Source organism: Euwallacea similis, chromosome 3 (assembly GCF_039881205.1).
Source record: "Euwallacea similis isolate ESF13 chromosome 3, ESF131.1, whole genome shotgun sequence".
Taxonomy (NCBI): Eukaryota; Metazoa; Arthropoda; class Insecta; order Coleoptera; family Curculionidae; genus Euwallacea; species Euwallacea similis.
Window position 1 is genome coordinate 2,840,414 of NC_089611.1, and position 22,285 is coordinate 2,862,698.

Sequence of the window (22,285 nt, forward strand, 5' to 3'; positions counted from 1 at the left end):
GAGTTCACATTGTGAACAAAAAAACATTATCAGATGTCAAGGTGCCTTCATTATGCATCATATTTTATTTTTTTACTTGACGAAAGATAAAATTCTTTTTTGCTGCACCTAAAAACATATTTTTAAAATAATTTGCACTATTGATTTTCTCAATTTAAGAGTTACGCAGTGACCTTTGAAATATTGAAATGAAAGGAGACATTCTCAATAAAATAAAAATTACTTTATTTAACATAATAATCTCACAATCACACTTCATTAAATATATCAAATATAAAATTCCATAATAAATAATTCGACACAGTGTAACAATAAATCAGAGTTATTAGCAGTCTGTAACATATTTGACACTATAATGTCACTTTTAAAACTGCAAGAGACGACACCTGAATCTTGCAGATAACACTTATCATATCACCGTTTAATACGTCTTTACAGTCTTAAAAAACCTAAATTTAATTGATTATTAACTGTCTCATATATTTCTTTATTGACTTGTAAAAATTATTTGATTTAGGTTTTATACTTATTATATTACTACTATTTGGACATCTACTCAGGTAACCGTTAATTGCACTAAACGCCCTCATTGACTATGTTAGAAAAGACTTGGTAAAACTTAAGGTAATCATTAATATAATACTTTAAATATACAAGGTGATTCGCAACACAATGGACAAGAAACAAGTGCTTGTAAAGGACCTGCAAATGAGTCAAAAACTGATAGACCTTAATTGTATATTAATAGAATTAGAAATTAATACAATTTCAAAGATAACCCACCCTTAAGCCACCTCTCCTTGAGCTATCAATCACTTCAATTTTGTATCAACTAAAGATGTCAATAAAAGAAATACATTATCAAAATTTAGCTATGTTATTTTAAGGCATTACAGAAATATATATATTTTTTCAAAAATTTTAACATATTTTCTGAGACTAATATCTCAGCAACCGCATACATAAATAAAATATTTATATGAAAAATCAATTTGTTTTGAGATTGTCTACACGCACCTGTTTTGTGTCCATTGCATTGTGAATCACCCTGATAACAAAACATATTAATATAACTGGGCAAGGAAGCTATATTTAAAAAAAAGGAAAATGAACAGAAAAGGCCAATTACAAGCGCCATCATGAAGTTCCATATTTACCATTCTCGAACACTCCCTTGCGGAAAAACGGCGAAAAAGTGACTAATGCTGTTTTGGTGATTGGTCCACCGTAAGCCAATGGGCAACTGGGCAGTGACTTACAAGTGTCAATTAACCGCTTGAGATAAAATTCTAACTGGCGCTTCCGTGATTGAGCCACAGTTTCCGTGTTGCCAAAAAGGGTTTTTGATGGAAAGGAAATTGAGGAAACCTTAAAAAAACCCAAATTTTTCTGCTAAGAACATAAAAAAAAGGGTGACAACTTACCTTGTCTTTATAGCGCGCCTTCATGGCAATGTGCAGATCCCTAAACCGGCTATAGCGTCTTAAAACTGACCATCTCTCATCCACTGTAGATATTCGAATTTCATACTCGTAGTGAGTTTTGGTGCCAGCCCCTCTTAGGCAGTAATCAGTTATACTGACAATAGAATCACAGTCGAGACCTAAAATATTTTTTATGCAAAACAACACTGAACTACTGAAAGCGAAACATGAACCTACCAGTTGCTATTGAAGGCATTGACCTATAGAGGTATTGATTATACAGTGGTAACCTATTATTATGATTCTATGGGAGAGAAATAAGCATAATTAATTATGCCCACTTCAAAACGAATTTCTTACTTGGACTGACGAAGAATACAAGGCACTAGTGGATCCAGTATGTAAAGGTTTGATGGGGCTGGGACTATCTAAATCCTGCAATGGATGTTCCAATGCTGGAGACAAGAAGGAGGAACAACCATATTTTATCGCCATGTATTGACGTTGAAGTTCTTGCAGATACTGAAATAATAAGAGAGCTTGGATGATTTTATATCAAATTTCATAAATCAATCTCGAAATCAATATAAAATCGGGTAATATTTTTGAGCAAATCATAGAAAACCCTCAATTTTTATATGCGACCTATGTCCAAGTTTTTCTAAGGCATTTGCTATTTATAAAGTCAGGTACAGATTATCAGAAATTGTTCATTAAGCCTGTTCTAACAAAGAGGAAAACCAATTCCAGATCACAACTTAAGATATTCATTTTAGGTACCTATATCAAAAAACCTACCGCAATTTGCTTATCCAAATTCCCCCTTTGCACTTGATTATCTAAATTTCGCATAATTGTCCCTTTGTGCTGCGATATTTTATACGACAGTCGCCTCAAAGTCTCTGCATCTTTCCTGCGATTTTTCCTTGAAATGGGTGAATGATTTTCTATTGAACTCGTCGATTGGGAATCACTGATCATCCCCTCATTGCTGGATAAATCGTCACAACTCTCCTCGGGTTGAGTCCGGACAGAGGATGCTCTCAATTCCACCCCACTGTCGCTCATCAGAGGATCTATACCTGGAGGCTCGAAGGTGTTTCCATATTCTGGAGGAGTTCCGCAACTGTTTGGGGCTGTGTGATACGTGGCACTGCTTAAAGTTGTAGCTTCAGTTGAGGAGGGAGGTGTGGTGGGGGGTTCTACCGAGTTGACTTTCTTGAGATTTAAAGTGAGGCTGAAGAGAAATGTTTTTTAAATATGACTTTTTTAGTTAATAACATTTACCCTTGTTTTTTTTGTTCGATTTGCGCCAATTCCTCTTCAGTCCTCTTGGCCAATGAGTCTCTTAAATCACAAATACTTTGATTTTTCTCAAAGTCATTTAGATTTAAGTTAGCCTGGTCGCTGACTATTCCTACGAGCTTCTGATCGATTTCCTCTACGCTTTTCTGGCGATCGCAGAGCGTTTGCACTCGCCGATTGAGTTCTACTTGTAATTCCGCCAACTCTTTGCGCTTAAAAAGAATTAATTTTTAACAGAAAAACTTTCTGAGAATAGGAAAAATTACGTGGTGATTTACAAGCTTTTGTATCACATCTGGCGCTCTTATAGTGTTCAATATTTCTATTAAACTATCACCTTCACTGTCTGATAAAGGAGTATTTTGGGACTTTGCCGCCAATTCCTGAAAAAACCGTTTTGTGTACAAAACTACTTAAAGATTAAATTTTGGGATGAATAATAAAAATGAAGCATAATTACATTATGAAGGTTAGTAAGATTTTCAACTCAAGCCCAGTATTTCATAAAAATGTTGTTACTTGATAAATCTCTAAGGATTAGTAAAACAAAACAATAAAACAAAAAAATACCTGAAACAAAACTTTGGACCGAGAATCGGGAAAACTGATATCACTTGCATACGCGGAGACCATTTTACAAGTGTCCTTAAACTTGGACAGAAAATCTGAACGCAATTTTTGCAACGTGCCCCAGTCTCCATTAATCTAAACAAAAAATAATTCCTGGCTCTATTCAAAAATCTCAAAGAAAGTACTTACCTCCCCCAGAACTTGCATTCGATCATGTTCCAATTGCTGTCTCTGGAAAATTAGCTCTTGCTCCCTTCTTTTCAAGTCCTTCTCCCTATCTCTTTGTTGCTCAGTCAGCTGTATCCAATTCTTATGCATTTGCTTGGTCTACAAATCATTATCATTCACAATTTTTCTAGAAATGTTTAGTAAATTTACCTGCTCTGCATAATCCTTTTCCACTAGTCTCTTCTCTGACGCAAGCTTCGCTTGAGCCTCTTCCAAACTTTTCTTCCTCATCTCAAATGCCTCTTTGCTCTTCTCAAACTGCTCCTGCTCTTTTTCAAATTGCTCCTTTTCCCTCTCCAATCGCTCTCTCTGCAAGTCCATTTCAACTTTATCATCTTCGGCGCTACAAAATTCATTAAAATCTCAGCACAAAAAACTACATTAAAATGAATACTAACGAGTGTAAATTTTCCATCGATTGTGCCAAATCGGGGGTGGACCAGCTGAGTAAACTCAATCTGGCCAAATTACGAGTTTTTTCACCTTTCCTAAGCTCGGCAGCTTCAGCAGGATCGTTGAATCTGAAAAAGTGTGCTTTTCCGAAGAAAATGATGCAGCCTTGAGATAGTTTAGCTGGAGATTCTAGGAGTTGGTTGTTGAGCATGATATACGCTCCAGGTTTGGGGATTAATGTAGCTGTTCCGTTGTGAAAGGTAATCGTGCAATGTTCAGGCTCCATACCAGCACCTATTGGACAAAATGAATAACTAAATCAGTTATTTCTGACAACACTATGGGAGGGGGATGATGGAAAAAGATGCGTCATTGAATTTTCTTGATCAACTTACCCCGTAACACAATATCTTGTTGTACTTCTGAATTTCCCGAACCTATGCTTGTTGTTCCTTCCTACAACAAATAATTCCAATTACTTCATGAATTACTCTAGTCAATCTTCTGAAGCAAAATTGCCATTACCTGAACCAAACCATTTTGTAATCTCACATTACTATTGTGAAAACTTGAACTAACCTTTAGATGATAAAGGGTCACCCCTGTACTTAGAGGATTGTCATCAATCGCCACCAAATGAGGTCTGTCTGAGTCTAACACCACTCCAGCTCCTGATTTCCTCAACCCTAAAGCCGTCTGCTCCCTCAAAATCTCCTGCGCCTCCCTCCATTTTCCAGTCCATTCTTCTGTTAACTCCTACATAACAAAAAAGGATCTACAATATCCTCAAATATTACCAACCAACCTTTTCTCTAGTTTCTTTTTCTTGAATCTGCTGGGCCAGTCTCAGGTCAGATCTCTGTTCACAGAACATCAACCCTTTGAGTTTGCTGATCTCATCCCTTAATTCCCTGATCAATTTCACATTCGGATCCTCGTTAATTGTTGGCTTATTAATTATATTCTTAGCACGATTCGCGTAACGCAAAGTGCTTAAAGTCTCCCCATAGTTGCAGTCTGCAGGGCTAATGGCTGCGATCATTATAGTCTTGGAATTACCTCCTAAGCTGTCCTTAAGTAGCCAAGTCAGAACTGAATCTCTGTAAGGGATAAAAGAGGATTTTTTCTGACCATTGGACTCTTTTGGGTCCAAAATTGACAGTTCTGCAAGGGCTGATATTACGGATCCTAGAGTGACTAGAGATTTGTTGATATGCGCCCCTTCTTTGAGTCTCAGGCCTGTGGCCCCTGTGGTGTCAGCCCTTTCACTTCCAGCAAGATCCACAAGATGGATCTGAAATGAGTGAGTTCAGTCACTCAAGACATTTAAGTAACCAAAAAAATCTAACTTTGGAAACAGTTTCACTGGGGATTCCATTGCAATAGCTTGCTTGAACGAATGTGATAGTAAAAATTGCATGACTGCGGCTACTGACATCATTCATGTTAGTTGAGGCGGTAGTCCTATGTGAATTTCCTCTGAAAATTATTCTGTAGCCATCCAAAATGAACATTCTATAGAACGCCTTACTTCATCATACACTCCTGAATGTGCCCATAATTAGCCACCAAATACGTAGTCAAATTCTGCACGTAAGGCCCCTTTTTTGGGTGCTCTCTAACTTTCAAATTGCTATTCTCCTTTTGGTTTATAAGCAAATCAGCCACCCTTTCCTTATAAATCTCTAAATAACTAACTTGCACATTATGGGTAGTACCTCTCTTTGAGTTCTCACTCATCCTTTCAAATAATGCTTTGCATATTCGAGGTATGAGACCTTGATTATCCTAAAGTAAGAATTATTGCATTGCTACGGACAATAATTTTATTGGAAAGTTTCTTACTGGTGAGCCCATCATGGTAAAGGTTTTTCCACTCCCAGTTTGGCCATAGGCAAAGACGCAGGCATTGTAGCCCTGAAAGGCACAATCCACTACTTCAGTGCCCAAATCCGTATAAACCATTTCTTGAGAAGCAAAGGTGTTTGATTGATTGTCATGGGACCAGTAAGAGTGGTCGAATGTGAATTCTTTATATCTAATGTTTTCATCTCTTGTATTTGCCTGCAGAAAAATAGCATATTAAAATCCACTTTCAGTTAAAATAAAGACAAAAATTAAACTTCAGTGAAATAAATAAACATATGAGCATTTTACTCCAAAAAGTACATTGGCAATGAGGTATTACATATGTATGGTTTTTTTAACCTCATGGTGTTCTAAATCTCCATAGTACATAGGGGCAATTAGCTTCACATTAAATTATTATAACTCTATGTTTTTAGAATATTAAAAATAAAATGTTACGTCAGAAGATTATACCTCAACCCTTTAAAAAAGAAACCTAGAAACAAAGAAACTTAATAAGTTCCTTGAAAATAATACTGGTGCCATCTCTAATTAACAGGCAACAGATTATATAATTACAAATTAGCAATAAAATGTAATGGGCATTAAGCAACTTTCACCACAATTACAATTTTTACTTCTGTAAAATGAGATGGTATTATTCCTGAATTATTCCCAAAATAGCCAGTCATTTCACTAATTTAAATATCTACAAATATGATTTAATAAGAGTACTAGCAAATACATCATTCCTATCGTCTTTTAAATAATTGCCAAATCCTTTTGAATACACCTTTTTTTTAACACCCTGTATTTTAGCAATGAAACCATTTCAGACTTGTATATAGAAACTTTTTTCTCATTTTCACTGGAAGAATATGTCCTTAAATTTTTGCTATTTGCTTAGGGAAGACCTTATATATAACATTTTGATTTGTTTGTTAAGCTATTTAATATATCTCTAAGGATAGAAATATGGGGTTTAAGATAGTAGATGTAAAAGGGCTACTTTTGAAAAAAAACTAAATCCATTCAGTCACATTAGAATGTTTGCATTTTTCCTTTTTGACATGTTTATATTTACTTAATAAATGCCATATTATTCTATAGGGATTAGAAAAAGAACTTCTTTAAATTATATGATCATGTGATTTAATTTTTACCTGTACAATTCTGATATGAGCATGCTATGGAAAGCGAACTTCTTTAGATTATAAGTCTAATCATTTTTTAATTTTCACCAAGTACAAAATTTACACCGTTATCTCTAGACCATATTCTAGACTGCATGGTTTGAATAAGAACAACTCTTAGTTTCTTTGCAAACCAATTAAATATTCCCAAGGAGTATCCCATTTACCTCTCCTACTTGTTTAATTCAAATTTCCCATAAAGTATCTAAACATTTTCTCTATTTACGGCTGTTTTGTATATGAAACTATGGATCAAACCACAAAGTACAGCAACAGATATGTTGATAGAGGCTGTACAAAATGCCTGCCAAAACTTTGTCCTACATTTAACATTAGCAACCCAGCCAACAAGGACCCACCTTGCAGTTCCATATACCCGTTTTCTTGCCGTCCATTTGAATAATAAGTTGTGCATCCATATCCTTTTCTCTAGAAAAGAAATTAAAATACATGAACAAAACGCTGGTTCATCCATGCATGCAATTTCTACCTTTGGTTGAAGGGCCTCACACGGACGGCCACTTTCACCGATGCCATTTTTGTAGAATTAACTGAATTATCACTTATTCAAACAACATAATTGAGGAATTTAACATTATTCTTGCTTTATTTATGGGAATTACCTGTTTAAATCGTATGTAGTTTTCACCTTGAGTTGTGATGTTGTATTGCAGCGGATGAACAAAAACAACAATGCGTGACGTTCTGTGTCATGACTAGTTATAAATGTCAAATTGACATATCTTCAATATATCGTCGAGAATCTGTTTTGTCCTTGTCCAACATAATCGCTTAAATAAGAGGTACAATTTTCAGGGTAGACACAACCGACATGCGTATTGCATGTTGCATACTTACCAGAAAAACTAAAACATCTCAATTTCTTAGGTTGGGTTTTGATTTTCTAATACTAAATTTGTTATTTGAAAAACTCGAACTTTCTATTACACAAACGACTTAAAAACATGTTTTTCCTGCTCTTTGCCATTTAACTCGCAATCTCCAATGGGGCTTACTGTAGACCAATGCAACCTCTTATTCGAGTAAGTAATCTCAGTCTCCACAATTTAAAACCCTTAAAACCTTGCAACCACCTCTCTTAAAGCATTTTTGAGCCCTCAAATGTGAAGATCCACACTCTCGAAGCCCTAGTAAACGATGTGAACAAGAAATTCGACAAATCGGACCACTTTCAGGGTATGTGGGGCACATTCTTTTTACATCAAATCTTACAAATGTTAACTGCTTTTGTAGTAGCCACTTGCCTGGTAATGTTATTACAAAATGACCTGCTTCCCGAAAAAGAGCAGCGATTGGCCGCCATTACTGTTCTTCATGAATTATATAGGGGAGAAAGTTTAGTTAACAACCCATTTGGCAGTGTGTTTATTCACATTTTATTCCCTCCTGAACAACATAGTACTGTGGGGGCTCCAAAATTAGAGTATGCTGGCCAGTTGCCCAGGCTGGGTGATGTTGAAAAACACTTTATTACACAGTTAATATCTGATGTACCTAAGGATATTGTGAGTCCAATTTGCTTGAGATTAACTAATAACTAAATTATGCCTTTATAGCTCCTTAAAAGAACTGCTTATCAAATCATAAACTCAGACACACCTCCAAAAAGTAGTGTTGATTTAAGCGCCCTGCGATTATCATTAGCAGAAAAACAGTTAGAGCTGCCTATGACTAGCAAATCAGGCATTCCTGTAATTTTTTCGTTACCAGACAAAACAGCTAATAAAGAGTAAGCCTCTATGCTAACTAAAAAGCAATTATAACTTATTAAATACAGGCTTCCAGAAACCCCTCTAAGAGAGATTGTAACCAAACTAGCCACAGGGGAAAATGCCCCTATAAATCGCGTCTATAAACCGGAATTTGTAACTCCAGCCCCGCCACTATTAAATTGCCAAGATGAGGTAAAAAACACTTTAATAAAACTTCAATTTCCAAGGTAGTTTACAGTTAGTGTGGTTGAATCTTACAAATCCAAAAGAGCATTTGGTATTCTATGATGCTACCATGTGCGTACCTGATGTTGCGGGCTATGAAGCAAGACAACTAATGAATAAAGCTTATAAATCTGCCCTCTCACTTCCTCAACAGCAACAGTTGCTGGGTGAGCTAGAAAAAGAACCTAAATTGGTATATCACATTGGTTTAACTCCATCTAAGGTGGCTATTTTTAATAATAATTATGATGGTTTGTAACGAGATAGTATTTTAGCTGCCAGAATTGGTGGAAAATAACCCCTTAATTGCTATTGAAGTGTTGCTAAAGCTTATGCAATCCAAGCAAATAACCGAGTATTTCAGTGTTTTGGTGAATATGGAGATGTCCTTGCATTCAATGGAGGTGGTTAATAGGTAAAACATCCCTCATTCATTTTTGAAATGAATTAACATTCTTGTTCTTCAAGACTGACGACGACTGTAGATCTGCCTACAGAATTCGTCCATCTCTACATTTCCAATTGCATATCGACTTGCGAAACGATCAAGGACAGGTACATGCAGAACAGGCTTGTGAGGCTGGTATGCGTGTTTCTGCAATCCTTAATCCGCAATAAAATTATTAACGTTCAAGTAACACTATTGTAATGCAATTTTTGGCAGTTTTTCCTAATTAATTCTGACGAATTTTAGGAGTTGTTTATAGAGGTACAAGCGTTTTGTATTGAATTCAGTCGAATAAGAGAGGCGGCAGCTTTATTCAGGTTGCTTAAACAGCTGGAATCTGGCGAATTGGGTTTGTTATCATCACCCACTTCTAGCAGTAAGACCAAATCGGATGGTTGAATTGTTAGTGTGTTCATATTGTTTTTAAGTGATTTTAATACTGTATTCTTTCTATGATAAAATAAAATATTGTTCATATAAGACTGCTTTCAATCAACATTTTTTAACCACTTCAGTATTACTGCAGAGGTTGGGGGGTTATGACTGATTTTCCAATTACCCTTGGTAAATTTTCTCTATCTAGCAACTGATGAAAAACCCTCCTTTAATCAAATAAGAAATAATTTAGTTAACACAATCAATTTCTGATCAATAAAAGACACGATTATACTTATTTATAATCTAATTTATATTGAGGACCAATTTTGTTGAAAATGAATGAATGAATATTGTAAAAAAGAACTTTTTTACAATATTCATATATCAAATTTCACGATAAAGAAGTAGAGAAAATTAAGTAAAATTTGTCTCGATCATTGCTTAATATGGAGTCGACATTGTATAGCTTATACAGAGAAATTTAACACAGTAGCATAAAACATGGAAGAAATAAAAATTTTGTGAAAAAAAGCGAAGATAACCTCAAAAATAAAACTATAATTGTATTATTTGGATACAATAAAACTTACAGGCGCCACTAAGTTTTGAGATTTAACACAAATTGTGTTTAGGTTAATTTGAGGAATTACTAGAAAGCAACACATTCTCTTAGAATTTTGGAACAAGATTTAATAGTCATACCATTACAACAGCACCATTCGACTTGTCCCTGGACTTAAAACATTTATGTATTAAAACCATATTTAACGATATTTTGAATGCTTACGAAACTCTCATGATATTCTTGATTGCTTACCAAAGCAACAACTTTCAGTCAGGTTTAAACTGAAAATCTAAGTTATCTGTGATGACCAATAAAATCAAAAATTTTCGAAATATTTTGAAATTTATCAAGAGAGAAGTTGTGTTTCGTCCTGGTGGCACAGACCTCTCGCACGTTCAGGATTACTACCAATTTTGCTAATTGAATATCTGTTTGCCAATCATTCGAATGGTTCAGGAATTTTAATTCAAATCCATATTTCCCGTCGTCGTAACATAATATTCTTAATAAAACCTTAAAACGTCAGTTACTACAACAGTCTCATTAGAAATAACCTTGGGTGTTGAAAATAAAATAAAATATATTTTCTTATACTTTGAAGTGTTTCAAAAAATTATTCTTGACTTCAAAATCGCCGATTCTCATTAGTGTACTAACAAAAGTTATTTCAAAATCTTAACATAACATTAAAACGAATTAATAGACCTCAGAGGCGCTTTTAAATTCTTAAATTAAACCTATTTTGTATGTGCCAATTTAAATATTACATAATTAAACTAAAAACTTTAATGGATTATTTATTATGTACTAGGTGTCTCTAAAATGACTAAACAACGCTTGACCAAAAATTTCCGAACCAAAAATAAGGCGTTCGAAGCAAACCTATCTACATATATGCAATGTTGCTTCGTTTTGCTGCTGCAAGGCATCAAGTTTCTCAAAATAATATCGTTTTTTTGAAATAATTACTGAACGTTTCTTTCGATTTTTGTTAATTTTCGAACTAAGAATTACTACATAATTTGGCGGATTTTGACATGAGTGGGATCTTTTTTTTAATGCGCGGAAATATTAAAAATGATGCTCGGTTAGTAAATAAAAGTTTGTATTTTTGTTATCCCCTGTACGAATGACTTTAATTTTTTTCTGCCACAAACTGACTTTATTTTAAAACTTTTTTGTCTCTTGTAAAATTTTCGCCAGGCATACAATTTCTCTACAAAAAATTATGTTTTGTCTTTTCTACACAATATTAAAATAGAGTTCCCAATAATTTCCAATATAAAAATGAATGGTAAAAAAGCCTTTAGAAGGTCTATCGAGAAGTAGAATTATGTTTGTATATTTATTGCAAATATTTAAATAATTGCCTGCATGCGTCAGAAACGTACTATCAATTTAAAAAAATACAAATTCTGGGCAATTTGGTAAAGGAATAATTTTCCTTATAGGATCGCCATATCCTTACCTTATATCTTACATCGTACATTTTTATGGCATTAATTATCAGATCACAATTATTATGCAACTCTCGAAAGCCTAATAATCGAAAATCTAAAAAAGCCTCTGACTTATTTTTCGATGAAGTTGTCTTTAAAATAAGAAATGTATTTTTCGGGTCGTAACTTATTTTTTTGTTTGTGGAAGAACAGTATTGCAATTTACTACATTATTTATCCTCTTTATTAATAATTATTACGATTACAAATGAGTTCTTTAATAAAAATTGATTAGTAACGAGCAAGGCATCGTTCCATTTAATTTATCTATCCATTAGGAGTATAAAATATCCTCTTCGGCGTATCACCATTGGCAGGTTTAAGGGTTTTTTACTTTAGGTGGATTAAAGAACACCTCAAGTTATTGCAAAATTTTCGTATTTATGAATTTACTCATAAATATACTTTATCATTAAATGAACCAACGAAAATTTTTCTCAACTTATTGATTTTTACTTGTGGTGCAATCTATAAACCCGTCTTGTAAGCACCTGCGGATTTCTTCTCGCCAAACTAAAACATTAAACAGTAACGACATCTATCAGTAATCGGATTTCGAGGTACTTCGTTTATGTTTATTTCCGTAAATTAATATAAGAAAATTTACTTACATATTTATGTTTTAAATAGGAATACCACATATTCTTTAAAATTGAGAAGAAAAACAATACCGTACCATCCAAATTGAACGATATATCTATGGAAGTAACAGATACCAAAGGAACCCTTTCCTAATCGAGTCTCTAATAATTTCCAATATAAAAGTAAATAGTAGGAAAACATTCAAAAAGTTCATCAAAAGGTAGAATTATGTGTACATATTTATTACAAGTATTGAAATAATTGCTTGCATCAGTCAGATATGTGTTAATAAAAAATACAAATTCTAGACAATTTGGTGAAAGAAATATTTCCGCAAAATCACCACATGATGCTTAGGCCATTTCTTATTAGATTGACATTATTATTCAACTCTCAAAGTTGTTAAGTTTTAACATAACGAGATGATACTGGCTTTATCTGGCCCTCCTTCCCATATGAGTACTTATTACAATAACTGCACGAATATGGATATATCAGGTTAGTTCAGATAGCCGTTGGTGTCAAAGAGGGAGTAATAATATGTCTTCTTATTCCATTTCAAAATCGGAACCCAATAAATGATAAACAAAAGATGTTATAAAAAGAAAGTGTCTTGTTAAACAGAATATAATAAATCGGGTATTTTATTTGCCTTGTTTACGAACAATCTTATTAAACAATAAACAGAAAGAAAATTTTAATCATCTATTAATATTAGAATTTATCTTTAATTTCCAAGAGGCTCTGATATCCTTTTTTTTGTTACTTTTCAAACTTGGAATGCCGATATCTCAGGAATGCGTAAGGCAATTATTTTGAAAAATATGTTAAATCTATCGTCTCGATGCGCTTCATAACCCTATGTAAACCGCTTTATAATATTTCCTCTGATTATACAATTTAATTAGTTTCCTATAAAAGATATATGCTAATAAAAATTACGAATTCTGGACAATTTGATAAAAGAAGAGTTGCCACTGCAGGTTCGCAACATAATGATCAGGTTATTGTTCATAAGACACTTAAATTTATAAGCTCACATATATTATTCCAACCCTCGAAGTTGTTAAGTTTTTAACAGACCGAGACAAAATGTTAAGGTTGATAATGACTTTACATTTATTATATACATATGTATATTATGAACATAATTTTTTAATACCGTATGAAATTTTAAATTGGTATTGTTCTCAAAGAACCTCAGACTTCCTTTTTCGATTAAGTTTTCTTTGCAATAGAAAAGATATTTTTTATTCTGTCAGGGTATGTTTGTATAATGAAACTATTTTCAATTTGCAACTTTTCTCCCATTTTGCTAAATTTGGAAACGTCACATATATATTCCATCGGGTATTGTTTCTAAGGCTGATCAGTTGTAACTTTACCAAAAGGTACAGCTGATGTTTTGCCGTTTCATCGAAACAATGTAAGTACCAAATGCAACTTTCCATAAAAAAATTTTATTTACGGACGAACCTGCGTTCGTGAGATCAGGAATTACAAACGTATATAACGAACATGCATATAGCGACGAAAATCCTCTTGTAATCAGGGAGAAACATTTCTAGCATGTGTTTAATATTAACTTTTGGGCAAGTGAGATTGACATTTTTATTATTGGACCGGTTGTAATGCCAAATCGATTAAATGGAAATAACCATTTACTCTTCTGGCAAAATACTTTACCCGATTTATTGGAGGATCTTCCCTCACATCTTCGTGACGAAATGTAGTTTATGCATGACGGGGCGCCATTCCACTTTAGTGTAAATGTTCGTAGATTTTTAAATGAAACATATCCTAACAGATGAATTGGAAGCGACAATAATGCACCCATAATTTGCCAGTAAGATCACCCAATTCAACGCCTCTGGGGAGCATTTAAATCAAAAGTGCATGTTTTTCCCATCTCTAGGAAGCTGAGTTACTGCAAAAAATTATCAACGCTGCAGATTATTTTAAAAATAAGCCCAACACAATGCTCAAAGTACAGATTAATTATTTGAATCGAATTTATTTGTGTATTCAGGAAAACAGTCAAAATTTTGACCATTTGTTATAAGAATTAAACAAAGTTGAGAGTTATTTAGAATTAAAACTTTTTTCATGTTTTTGTCTCGACTAATCAACAAAGATAAATTGCAGGGTATCGTAAATAATTTTTTAAAAATAAATTGGATGCCTGGCAAAAATTTTACAAGAGACAAAAAGGTTTTAAAATAAAGTCAGTTCGTAACAGAGAAAACATTAAAGTCGTTCGTATAGGGGGTAACAAAAATACAAACTTTTATTTATTAACCACGCGCCATTTTTAATAATTCCATGCATTAAAAAATAATCCCGCTCACGTTAAAACTCGCCAATTTATGTAATAACTTTTAGTTTCAAAATTACTGAAAATCGATAAAAGCATTTAGCAATTATTTCGGAAAAACAGTATTAATTTTAAAACTTTAACGCCCTGTAGCGGCAAAACGAAGCAACATTGCATATAGGTAGGTTTGCCTAGAACGCCTTATTTCTGGTTTAAGAATCTTTGGTCAAGCGTTGTACAGTTATTTTAGGGACACCCTGTATATATGTATATATAGGTACAAAAGATTGCCACATTTACACGGACGAGATACCAGGCACTTTAAGTCCATTTCACTGACATGCTGTTGGACACACAATAGTTGAAAGAACTGACTATATCATTAATATCTATTCTGCACTGATTAAAATTCAATAAAACCAGTCAAAGCGTCTATATAAGGATAGGAATATTTTATAAGTACCTAATAAGGCTCTTTGTACAGAATTGACGCGTGTTTAAATACTGCTTTTGTACTTAGCTAAACTGATCTAACAAAAACTCAGTTTTGCGGAGAACATTCGTCCACTTCTTCAATAACCGAGTCCTGCTCGAATCTCTGTCGTTGCAGCATTAATTCGAGGAATTTCTGCAAAGAAGCAACCTTTAAAAGGTAAAATAATTAAAATCAAACGTTAAACTTTATTAATAAAATTAAAGCAATACTGATGTTAAACAAAAACTACAAAAGCAAATAAAAATATTAGATAAAACAAACATAAATAAAACAAAAAAAAAACAGGCAATCACACAATGTTCCCATTTACCTCTTCGTTGTTTATCACAATAATTCTTTGATCTATCTTAGGGATTAATTGACAGGTTTCTTGTTCCAAGTCATCCAGAGACGCTCTTCTGGTCAATTTTGCTGAGTGATGAAAGTTGTTGTAAGAGGGAGTTTCAATGGTGCTAGCCCTGCGTAATGGCGGAGGACCATCTAATTCGCTGCAGTCTAGCATTTTCACCAAACTGTGTCTAAAAAGAAAGATTGAAATTGCCAAAAAAGTAAGATAGAGCTAAGAAAGAAATTACCTTCTGGATAAAGTTACTAATGACTGTCTATGTTTGGATTGTTTTTTCGTTTTTCCCAGCCTCATATTAATAGCCTGAAAGTGGTTTTGGATGGCCATTCCCAATTCTGGACACTCCCCCTCAAATACCTAAAAATGCAAATCAGAGAAATTTGAAAATGAAGGAACAAAAACCTACCAAAACTTCTGCATCTCTCAACATCGTATATCCATCACAACCACTATGCAAGTAGTTCTTAGTAGCTAGCCGATAGTGCTGATCCAGCTTTAGATATTCATCCCCTATTCTCACAAAGTTCGGTTCCACCCTTTTCCCAGGTAGTTTACTCGGATTAAAAGCAAAGCTCACCCCTGCTACTTGCGGAAATCGGCCCTCTAGTTTGGGATACATAGAGACAGCATTTTCCAAAGCTTCTAATATTTGTTGGCCTAAGCGAGGAAAATTGCAATTTTTAATATTAGCATGTTCCGTGGGAATGATGTCATTGTGACGCATTTTTGTGACATTGTAGATTACCGAAGTGTTTTTTCTACGTCATTTTGACGTTACAAAATATCTTACTTTTTAAATTGAATCATGTGGACCTTAGATGAAGAATCTCGATTCTAATAAGTTCAACATATCCCACGGGAATGATGTTAATGTGACGTGTTGCCATTTTGGCCTGCAGAATTATTTTTCCACGGCATTTTAATACGTCACTCTATGTTAAATAATATATTATCCTCCTTTTAATGTTATAAACTCACCTGAAACTTTCAGAACTACCAAAGGGTCTCTCATTGGAATGATGTTAGTCAAGTCGCGCATCGTAAAATCACCAGCCGGATGGACTTGATCGGACCGGAATGTGCCTGAATTTAAAATTACCAAGTCGGCCCCTGTGGCGGCCAAAACTACGTCACAAACCTAAGAAAGACCAGAAAATGTCTTACCGAGAATTTAAAAAATAACACTGCGAATAAATACCCAATTTCCTAAATTTGATTCAGACGTTCTAATCGCTGTGAATCTACCGTCCAAAGGTACCGCGAAACATGCTAGCACGTCATCCATTCTCGACTGGACCACGTCTAATAAAAGTGAAAACATGAAAAAAATGAAAAAGTGTAACCCTTTAAGTTTTGCTAGAAAAACGAATTCAAATAATTTTGACTCACTGGAGTACTTATCCAGCTTCTCCTTGAGTTTTGTATCCTCAGGAAACTGCGACGTCACATCCACCTCTTCAATGGTGACCTCAGGTCTTCCTCCATTTTTTATTTTTTCGAAATTGACCGTTATTTTGCTGAATTGTCGGAAATCGGTGCCGCTCTTTATGAGGTACTTATCATTTATCATGTTAATTTCGAAGACGTGATCGTGGCCGCCCAGAATCAGATCGATTTCGTCACAATTTTCCGCCAGTTTGATGTCGTTGGGGGTGCGCATGTGGGTGAGTGCTATTACGTAATCACAGCCCTGGAATTTTTTTTTTTATCCTACGGAACATGTGATGCGGAAACCTTAAAAAAATACACAATTTCCTGCATGTTACGACTTTTTTCTAAGCTACTCCTCTTGAATAAGCAAATCTATTATTGTCTCTTTTTATTTAGTGAGAATTAAGTAATATGGCCACGCACTCCATCTGTGCTAAAATAGCCAACTATTTTTGGTAGGTCATGATTTCACCAAGAGTGCTTCTCATTGGTCGACAGATGTTTTAACAAAATAGCGTATCGCGTCGAAGGTGCCGTGAACTTGATTTAGTTTAGTCTATCTAAATATACCTACGACTCTGACATATTAGAAAAATTTATCACTTATGCAATTTGTTTTGTGGCTGCTTCTACAAAAGCTTCTTCGAAATAATAAACAAAGTTTTTCTCACCTCTTGCTTAAGTTGCACAGCCAACTTCTGCCCCGCCTCCACGTAATCCAGGAACGTAACCTCCTCTGGATTAACGGTGGCCAGAGTGTCCAGCCATTCCTTCTCCACCAAACCGACCAATCCTATCCGACGCCCCGCCCAGTGCACCACGTGTGTTATCCTACCCTCCCCCAGAGGGCGTCCCGTTTCGTTGTCCACCACATTAGACATTAACCAGGGAAAGTCCGTCTGGGCCACCCATTGGGAAAGCACCTCCAAACCATGATCTAGGATCATTTTTTCAATCGTCAGAATTTTTTAATGCAGGATATATGTATGTAAGTACCGAAATCGTGGTTTCCTAATACTGCACAATGGGTCCCTATATCGTTCAATACTGTAACCATCTGTTCGCCTTTGGTGAAGGTGCTTACTATGAATAAGATAAATTATGGAATATTATTTGTGATAATGTATAAGTGAAAGTGTAGTAAGTGGTAGACACTTACGCATGCTGGGAGAAAACGCATCTCCACTGAACAAGACCAAAGGATTGAGGTGTTGGAAGCTTTTGATAGCAGTACAGAAGCGGGCAGCCCCGCCCACTGGTTCGGGGCTGTGCCTAGGTTCTACATTGTAAACATCGTTAAAATGTAGGATGACCAGGCTGTCCGACATATTGGAGCCTGCCAGAGTGTTGACAGCTCGACGACCTGCTGCTCGTACCTCCAGAGATGCCTGACAAGACGAGGAAATATTTTTTTATTTTATTACTCAAAGAGATTTAGTCAAAAAATAGAGAATCAAATTCCACAATACAACTGACACAAATTCAATGGAAAACATGGAACAGCGCATCTACGTCAGGAATTGATGTAAATTGGGGGTTCTTACCAAAGGAAAATCTAAACCTGAATACTCACGGTAAAGGGAAAAAGGCTTTGAAGCTAAGTGTATCCCTGCTACCTATCTTAGAATATCTCAATTTGAATACTTGTGGAACCGGATATATTCAACACTCAAAAACATAAACAAATGCCTGGGAACAAATTAGGAATTTGCCGACTTATGAGGAGTAAAGATGCTGACCCCCTAGTATTTGTGTCCATATTTAAGACTGCTATTCATAAACGCTCTATACCTTTTGATAAGAAAAGAGTTTTTTGTAGTAAGTAAATTCTGTTATAGATTAGATACCGAGAGTTTCGTAGTAATACTTTCATCCTCAAATCAGTGTTATATACTCACAAATAGAGAAATAAATATCTCGTTAACTTCTTGTTGCCTAGAAAACGAACTATCTCAGACTCTTAACAACTAAAAATTCACATCTTCATTATGTGCCATTATAAATATAAAGGGGGACAACGCCACAAATAACGATTTTGAGGGTCAAGACACTTACACTCAAAATAGATTCGACCGGTTTCTTGCCAGGTTACAGCCCACTCATCTAAACACTCGGAAATAAATTTTAATACATATTATATCCCATCAAAAATTCGTTCCAAAATAATAATTTCCTTCCAAAAATTTCGAATCACCTGGTTACTCACTTTTGAATTGCAACAAAAGCACTATAATAGCAGGCAAGACACGTTCGCTCCGCTTTCTGATTTATCTCTGTAAATGACTGATGTGTTATAGTCTAATTAGAAATTTAAAACCGAATAACAATGTCTTAATTAAAATTATAGACACGTTTGTTTTTGCTGGGAGACACAGGTGTGCATAGTGGGCGGACGAGCTAAGAAATATTTGAAGAAAGTCCCACATAGTGAACTCAATACTTTTACACTGTCATTCTTAAAAAAATATTGGGGCTTGCAAATGTACGTTTATGCCACTAAAAAAGCATCTAGGACTACAAGCAAGTGACTAACATTGATTTAATAACCTGTTTGAGCCAGCCCACAACGCTGGTCACTTTGTTCGTTACTTCTGCAGGCACTTCTATGGAGTGGTCTTCCACGAGGGAACTCCAACGCGCTCGTAAGGCTGCTTGAGCAGTGAAACTTGCCATTGTCTGGATATACATGAAGGAAATCGTTTGAATGAGACGATGAAATAGATAATGAAAGAATTGAAGTTTATATTGGGGAATGACATTTTTGATCGCCCTTTATGACTGCATTGTGCCAATGTGATAAGAAAACCAAATTTCTTTTTGATGCATAGAGATGCCTTTACTTACATTAAAAAAGACAAGTTTTTGGGTGATTTTGAGCACACTTTTCATTGCTGCAGTCAGCTTAAATTCAATGCAATACGAAGAGCATTCGAAAATCTTGAATGGGGAGATCTATTGCACATGCTATATGTACCAAATTCAATGTTTATAACAACAATACGTTAATTCTTACCATACTTAGTACTTTGGACTAGGATCTGAAGGACTTAAAAATATATTGAGCACATGATTAGAGAGCTTACTTACATAAACGGGCTATTGACGAGGTGTAATATTAAAGAAATGTGCGATGACAACGAAAAGACACCCCAAAAGCTGCCCTTCCCGGTGGTGGCTTAGGTCTTTCAACCCTTGTAAGTACAACAGTATTGATCCATTTACAGAAAGCTTGTGTAAAGTTGAATTGAAAGGCAAATTCGTTCGCTGTAAAGGTCAATATGCTAATTATTACACAACGACGGTGATTTAATGATTTTCCACAGTGGAAAATATCTTTGGGATTTTTAAAGGGATACCGGGTGCAAGGACGAGGACGAAGGACGTTTATTATTTATGAATGAAAATGTCCAAAACCGTCGACCAATCAGAAACGTCGAAACTTCCGCATTAAAATTGTTAATTCCGAATACCTACATTTCAGCGACTGTCCTTGCGTGGTGCATGCAATTAAAAAGAGATAAATGCTAAATTCTAAGCTACCTGAGCGAATTTCTATTATTGCGTAACATGATTAACTAAACAGCTTTTATATTATGCATCTGTCCTCGTTGAATATTATAGCATTTAAATAATCAAGAAAGAGAGAGGAAACAATCGGGTGTGTGCAAGACATATTCATTTGTCAACTACAAAATAAAATGACAGAATTACACAGATATTAAAAAGTAGGATCTGTTCGATGGGGCTATCGTAAACCCAAAGAATTTTTTTGTAAAGAAATTTACCCTTAAAGAAACCACAAACATACAATGTCAGAACGTATGCCTAAAGTTGACCTGGACAAACTGAGCTTCAGCGACCGGGAATTCATCCAACGCATCAACAAAGAAAACCAGGAAAGAGTGGCGCGTTTGAAACGCATGAAAAGGAACAACATCATCACTGGTTGCATTCTAGGGGGGCTCGCGGTCGCCATTTACGGTTACACCATCTACGCGGTAAAGCAAGAGACCTTTTTGGACGATTTTGAAGAGCCTGTCAAGATCATTGAACAACCAGCTAACAAAGCATGAGCACTGCTTTTCGAGTGAGTGGGGCGAGGCTGCCTCCCCTGCCTAGCGTAAGGGATTTAATTAAGATGTATAGACTTAGGGCTATTAAGCAGTTGTCTCAGAACTTTCTTATGGATGAGAGATTGACTGATAGGATTGTACGAGCAGCTGGGAACATTTCTAACCATCATGTGTGTGAGGTGGGACCAGGTCCTGGAAGTATCACTCGCTCAATTTTAAAAAAGCAACCCAAACGACTAATTGTAGTTGAAAAAGATCCTCGTTTTTTGCCAGCCTTAGAGCTTTTGAAGGAGTCTTGCAAGCAAGATGTAGATATGCAAATTGATATTGGAGATATTCTGCATCATAACTTGGAGAAGACCTTTGAGGGGGCTCCAAAGCGAGAGTGGGACTACTCCTCACCTCCAATACATCTAATTGGCAACTTGCCATTTAGTGTCTCCACTCATTTAATTATAAGATGGTTGGAAGCAGTGTCTCAAAAGTCCTGTGCATGGAGCTATGGACGAACTCCAATGACTCTGACTTTCCAAAAAGAAGTTGGAGAAAGAATGATTGCCCCTCCTGGTGATAAGCAAAGGTGCCGTCTCTCAGTGATGTGCCAAATGTGGTGCGATGTCCACTACAAATTCACCATTCCTGGCACAGCCTTTGTCCCAAAACCAGATGTTGATGTTGCAGTAGTCACCTTATGGCCTTTAAGACATCCTTTGATTGATATTCCTTTTTCTATGGTAGAGAAGGTGGTGAGAACTGTGTTCAACATGAGGCAGAAATATAGTGAAAAAAGCATCATGAGATTGTTCCCAGATTGTGTTGCTGAAGAACTCACTCGAAAGCTGATAGTTTTGGCAGAAATAGATCCAACTACAAGACCTTTTCAGTTGACTAATGAAGATTTTGTTCATATTTGTTATGCCTATAAGTTGCTATGTGATGAATATCCACAATTACAGGAGTTCAACTTTAGAATGCCAAAAGTGCAGCGCGAAGAATATTTGCAGAAATTTGAGAGTTCTATTAAAAGGACAATTGTTAATTAGTTTTTTTTTTGTAGTTTTGCGTAGTTGTTTTATTCTAAGGGATATGTTAGTTAATAAAGGTTTTTAGAAGAATTTTAGTTGCAGCTTTCAGTGATAAGAAACACATGTTTATGTTCCTTAAATACATTTAATTTCTTATAGTATTTAAATTAATATTTTAACTATTACTATTAACAAATTGGGCTGCAAAA

At 35.2% G+C, this 22,285-nt stretch overlaps 5 protein-coding genes across 13 annotated transcripts; 3 read left to right on the top strand and 2 right to left on the bottom strand.

The window, feature by feature from the left end:
- Positions 1-201: 201 nt before the first annotated feature.
- Klp98A (kinesin-like protein 98A) lies at positions 202-7,653 on the bottom strand. 2 transcript variants are annotated; one of them, XM_066406272.1, is made up of 19 exons: positions 7,452-7,653; positions 7,321-7,390; positions 5,766-5,984; positions 5,452-5,708; positions 5,270-5,399; positions 4,726-5,214; positions 4,500-4,676; positions 4,316-4,376; positions 3,926-4,214; positions 3,678-3,870; positions 3,489-3,626; positions 3,300-3,434; positions 2,996-3,112; positions 2,712-2,941; positions 2,223-2,661; positions 1,785-1,946; positions 1,662-1,728; positions 1,425-1,603; positions 202-1,368 (listed from the first exon to the last, which is right to left on the bottom strand). In XM_066406272.1, exons 1-19 carry the CDS (start codon positions 7,496-7,498, stop codon positions 1,138-1,140), a joined length of 3,630 nt encoding a protein of 1,209 aa, XP_066262369.1. In that variant the 5' UTR covers positions 7,499-7,653; the 3' UTR covers positions 202-1,137. The 2 variants fall into 2 exon arrangements, with proteins under 2 accessions (XP_066262369.1, XP_066262370.1); XM_066406273.1 differs by lacking the exon at positions 3,300-3,434.
- Positions 7,654-7,847: 194 nt separating this feature from the next.
- On the top strand, positions 7,848-9,849 carry Not11 (CCR4-NOT transcription complex subunit 11). Its single transcript, XM_066407025.1, has 9 exons — positions 7,848-8,004; positions 8,067-8,158; positions 8,216-8,487; positions 8,539-8,711; positions 8,760-8,886; positions 8,933-9,142; positions 9,195-9,334; positions 9,388-9,553; positions 9,614-9,849. Exons 1-9 carry the CDS (start codon positions 7,967-7,969, stop codon positions 9,764-9,766), a joined length of 1,371 nt encoding a protein of 456 aa, XP_066263122.1. The 5' UTR covers positions 7,848-7,966; the 3' UTR covers positions 9,767-9,849.
- Positions 9,850-14,831: 4,982 nt separating this feature from the next.
- On the bottom strand, positions 14,832-20,383 carry LOC136420212 (mannosylglucosyl-3-phosphoglycerate phosphatase). 8 transcript variants are annotated; one of them, XM_066407054.1, is made up of 12 exons: positions 19,823-19,882; positions 19,526-19,654; positions 18,138-18,366; positions 17,975-18,061; positions 17,650-17,915; positions 16,937-17,237; positions 16,746-16,849; positions 16,526-16,685; positions 15,954-16,204; positions 15,777-15,904; positions 15,512-15,719; positions 14,832-15,348 (listed from the first exon to the last, which is right to left on the bottom strand). In XM_066407054.1, exons 1-12 carry the CDS (start codon positions 19,865-19,867, stop codon positions 15,247-15,249), a joined length of 2,010 nt encoding a protein of 669 aa, XP_066263151.1. In that variant the 5' UTR covers positions 19,868-19,882; the 3' UTR covers positions 14,832-15,246. The 8 variants fall into 8 exon arrangements, with proteins under 8 accessions (XP_066263151.1, XP_066263153.1, XP_066263152.1 ...); XM_066407056.1 differs by lacking the exon at positions 19,823-19,882 and adding an exon at positions 20,066-20,383 and having other exon boundaries at positions 14,835-15,348; XM_066407055.1 differs by having other exon boundaries at positions 14,836-15,333.
- Positions 20,384-20,689: 306 nt separating this feature from the next.
- On the top strand, positions 20,690-21,051 carry Ccdc56 (Coiled-coil domain containing 56). Its single transcript, XM_066407064.1, has one exon. It carries the CDS (start codon positions 20,788-20,790, stop codon positions 21,049-21,051), a length of 264 nt encoding a protein of 87 aa, XP_066263161.1. The 5' UTR covers positions 20,690-20,787.
- Positions 21,048-22,139, top strand: mtTFB1 (mitochondrial transcription factor B1). Its single transcript, XM_066407063.1, has one exon. The coding sequence runs from the start codon at positions 21,048-21,050 to the stop codon at positions 22,092-22,094; it is 1,047 nt and encodes a 348-aa protein (XP_066263160.1). The 3' UTR covers positions 22,095-22,139.
- Positions 22,140-22,285: the final 146 nt, after the last annotated feature.

Coding starts and splice junctions, on each gene's coding strand:
- Klp98A (XM_066406272.1), bottom strand. CDS start 7,498: ATGGCATCGGTGAAAGTGGCCGTCCGTGTGAGGCCCTTCAACCAAAG. Junction 7,391..7,451: donor GTGAGGCCCTTCAACCAAAG/GTAGAAATTGCA, acceptor TTTCTTTTCTAG/AGAAAAGGATATGGATGCAC. Junction 1,947..2,222: donor ATTTGGATAAGCAAATTGCG/GTAGGTTTTTTG, acceptor TTATTATTTCAG/TATCTGCAAGAACTTCAACG.
- Not11 (XM_066407025.1), top strand. CDS start 7,967: ATGGGGCTTACTGTAGACCAATGCAACCTCTTATTCGA. Junction 9,335..9,387: donor TCAATGGAGGTGGTTAATAG/GTAAAACATCCC, acceptor TTGTTCTTCAAG/ACTGACGACGACTGTAGATC. Junction 9,554..9,613: donor ATAAAATTATTAACGTTCAA/GTAACACTATTG, acceptor GACGAATTTTAG/GAGTTGTTTATAGAGGTACA.
- LOC136420212 (XM_066407054.1), bottom strand. CDS start 19,867: ATGAAAAGTGTGCTCAAAATCACCCAAAAACTTGTCTTTTTTAAT. Junction 19,655..19,822: donor AAAAACTTGTCTTTTTTAAT/GTAAGTAAAGGC, acceptor ATGTATATCCAG/ACAATGGCAAGTTTCACTGC. Junction 17,238..17,649: donor CTGTGCAACTTAAGCAAGAG/GTGAGAAAAACT, acceptor AAAAAATTCCAG/GGCTGTGATTACGTAATAGC.
- Ccdc56 (XM_066407064.1), top strand. CDS start 20,788: ATGTCAGAACGTATGCCTAAAGTTGACCTGGACAAACTGAGCTTCAGC.
- mtTFB1 (XM_066407063.1), top strand. CDS start 21,048: ATGAGCACTGCTTTTCGAGTGAGTGGGGCGAGGCTGCCTCCCCTGCCT.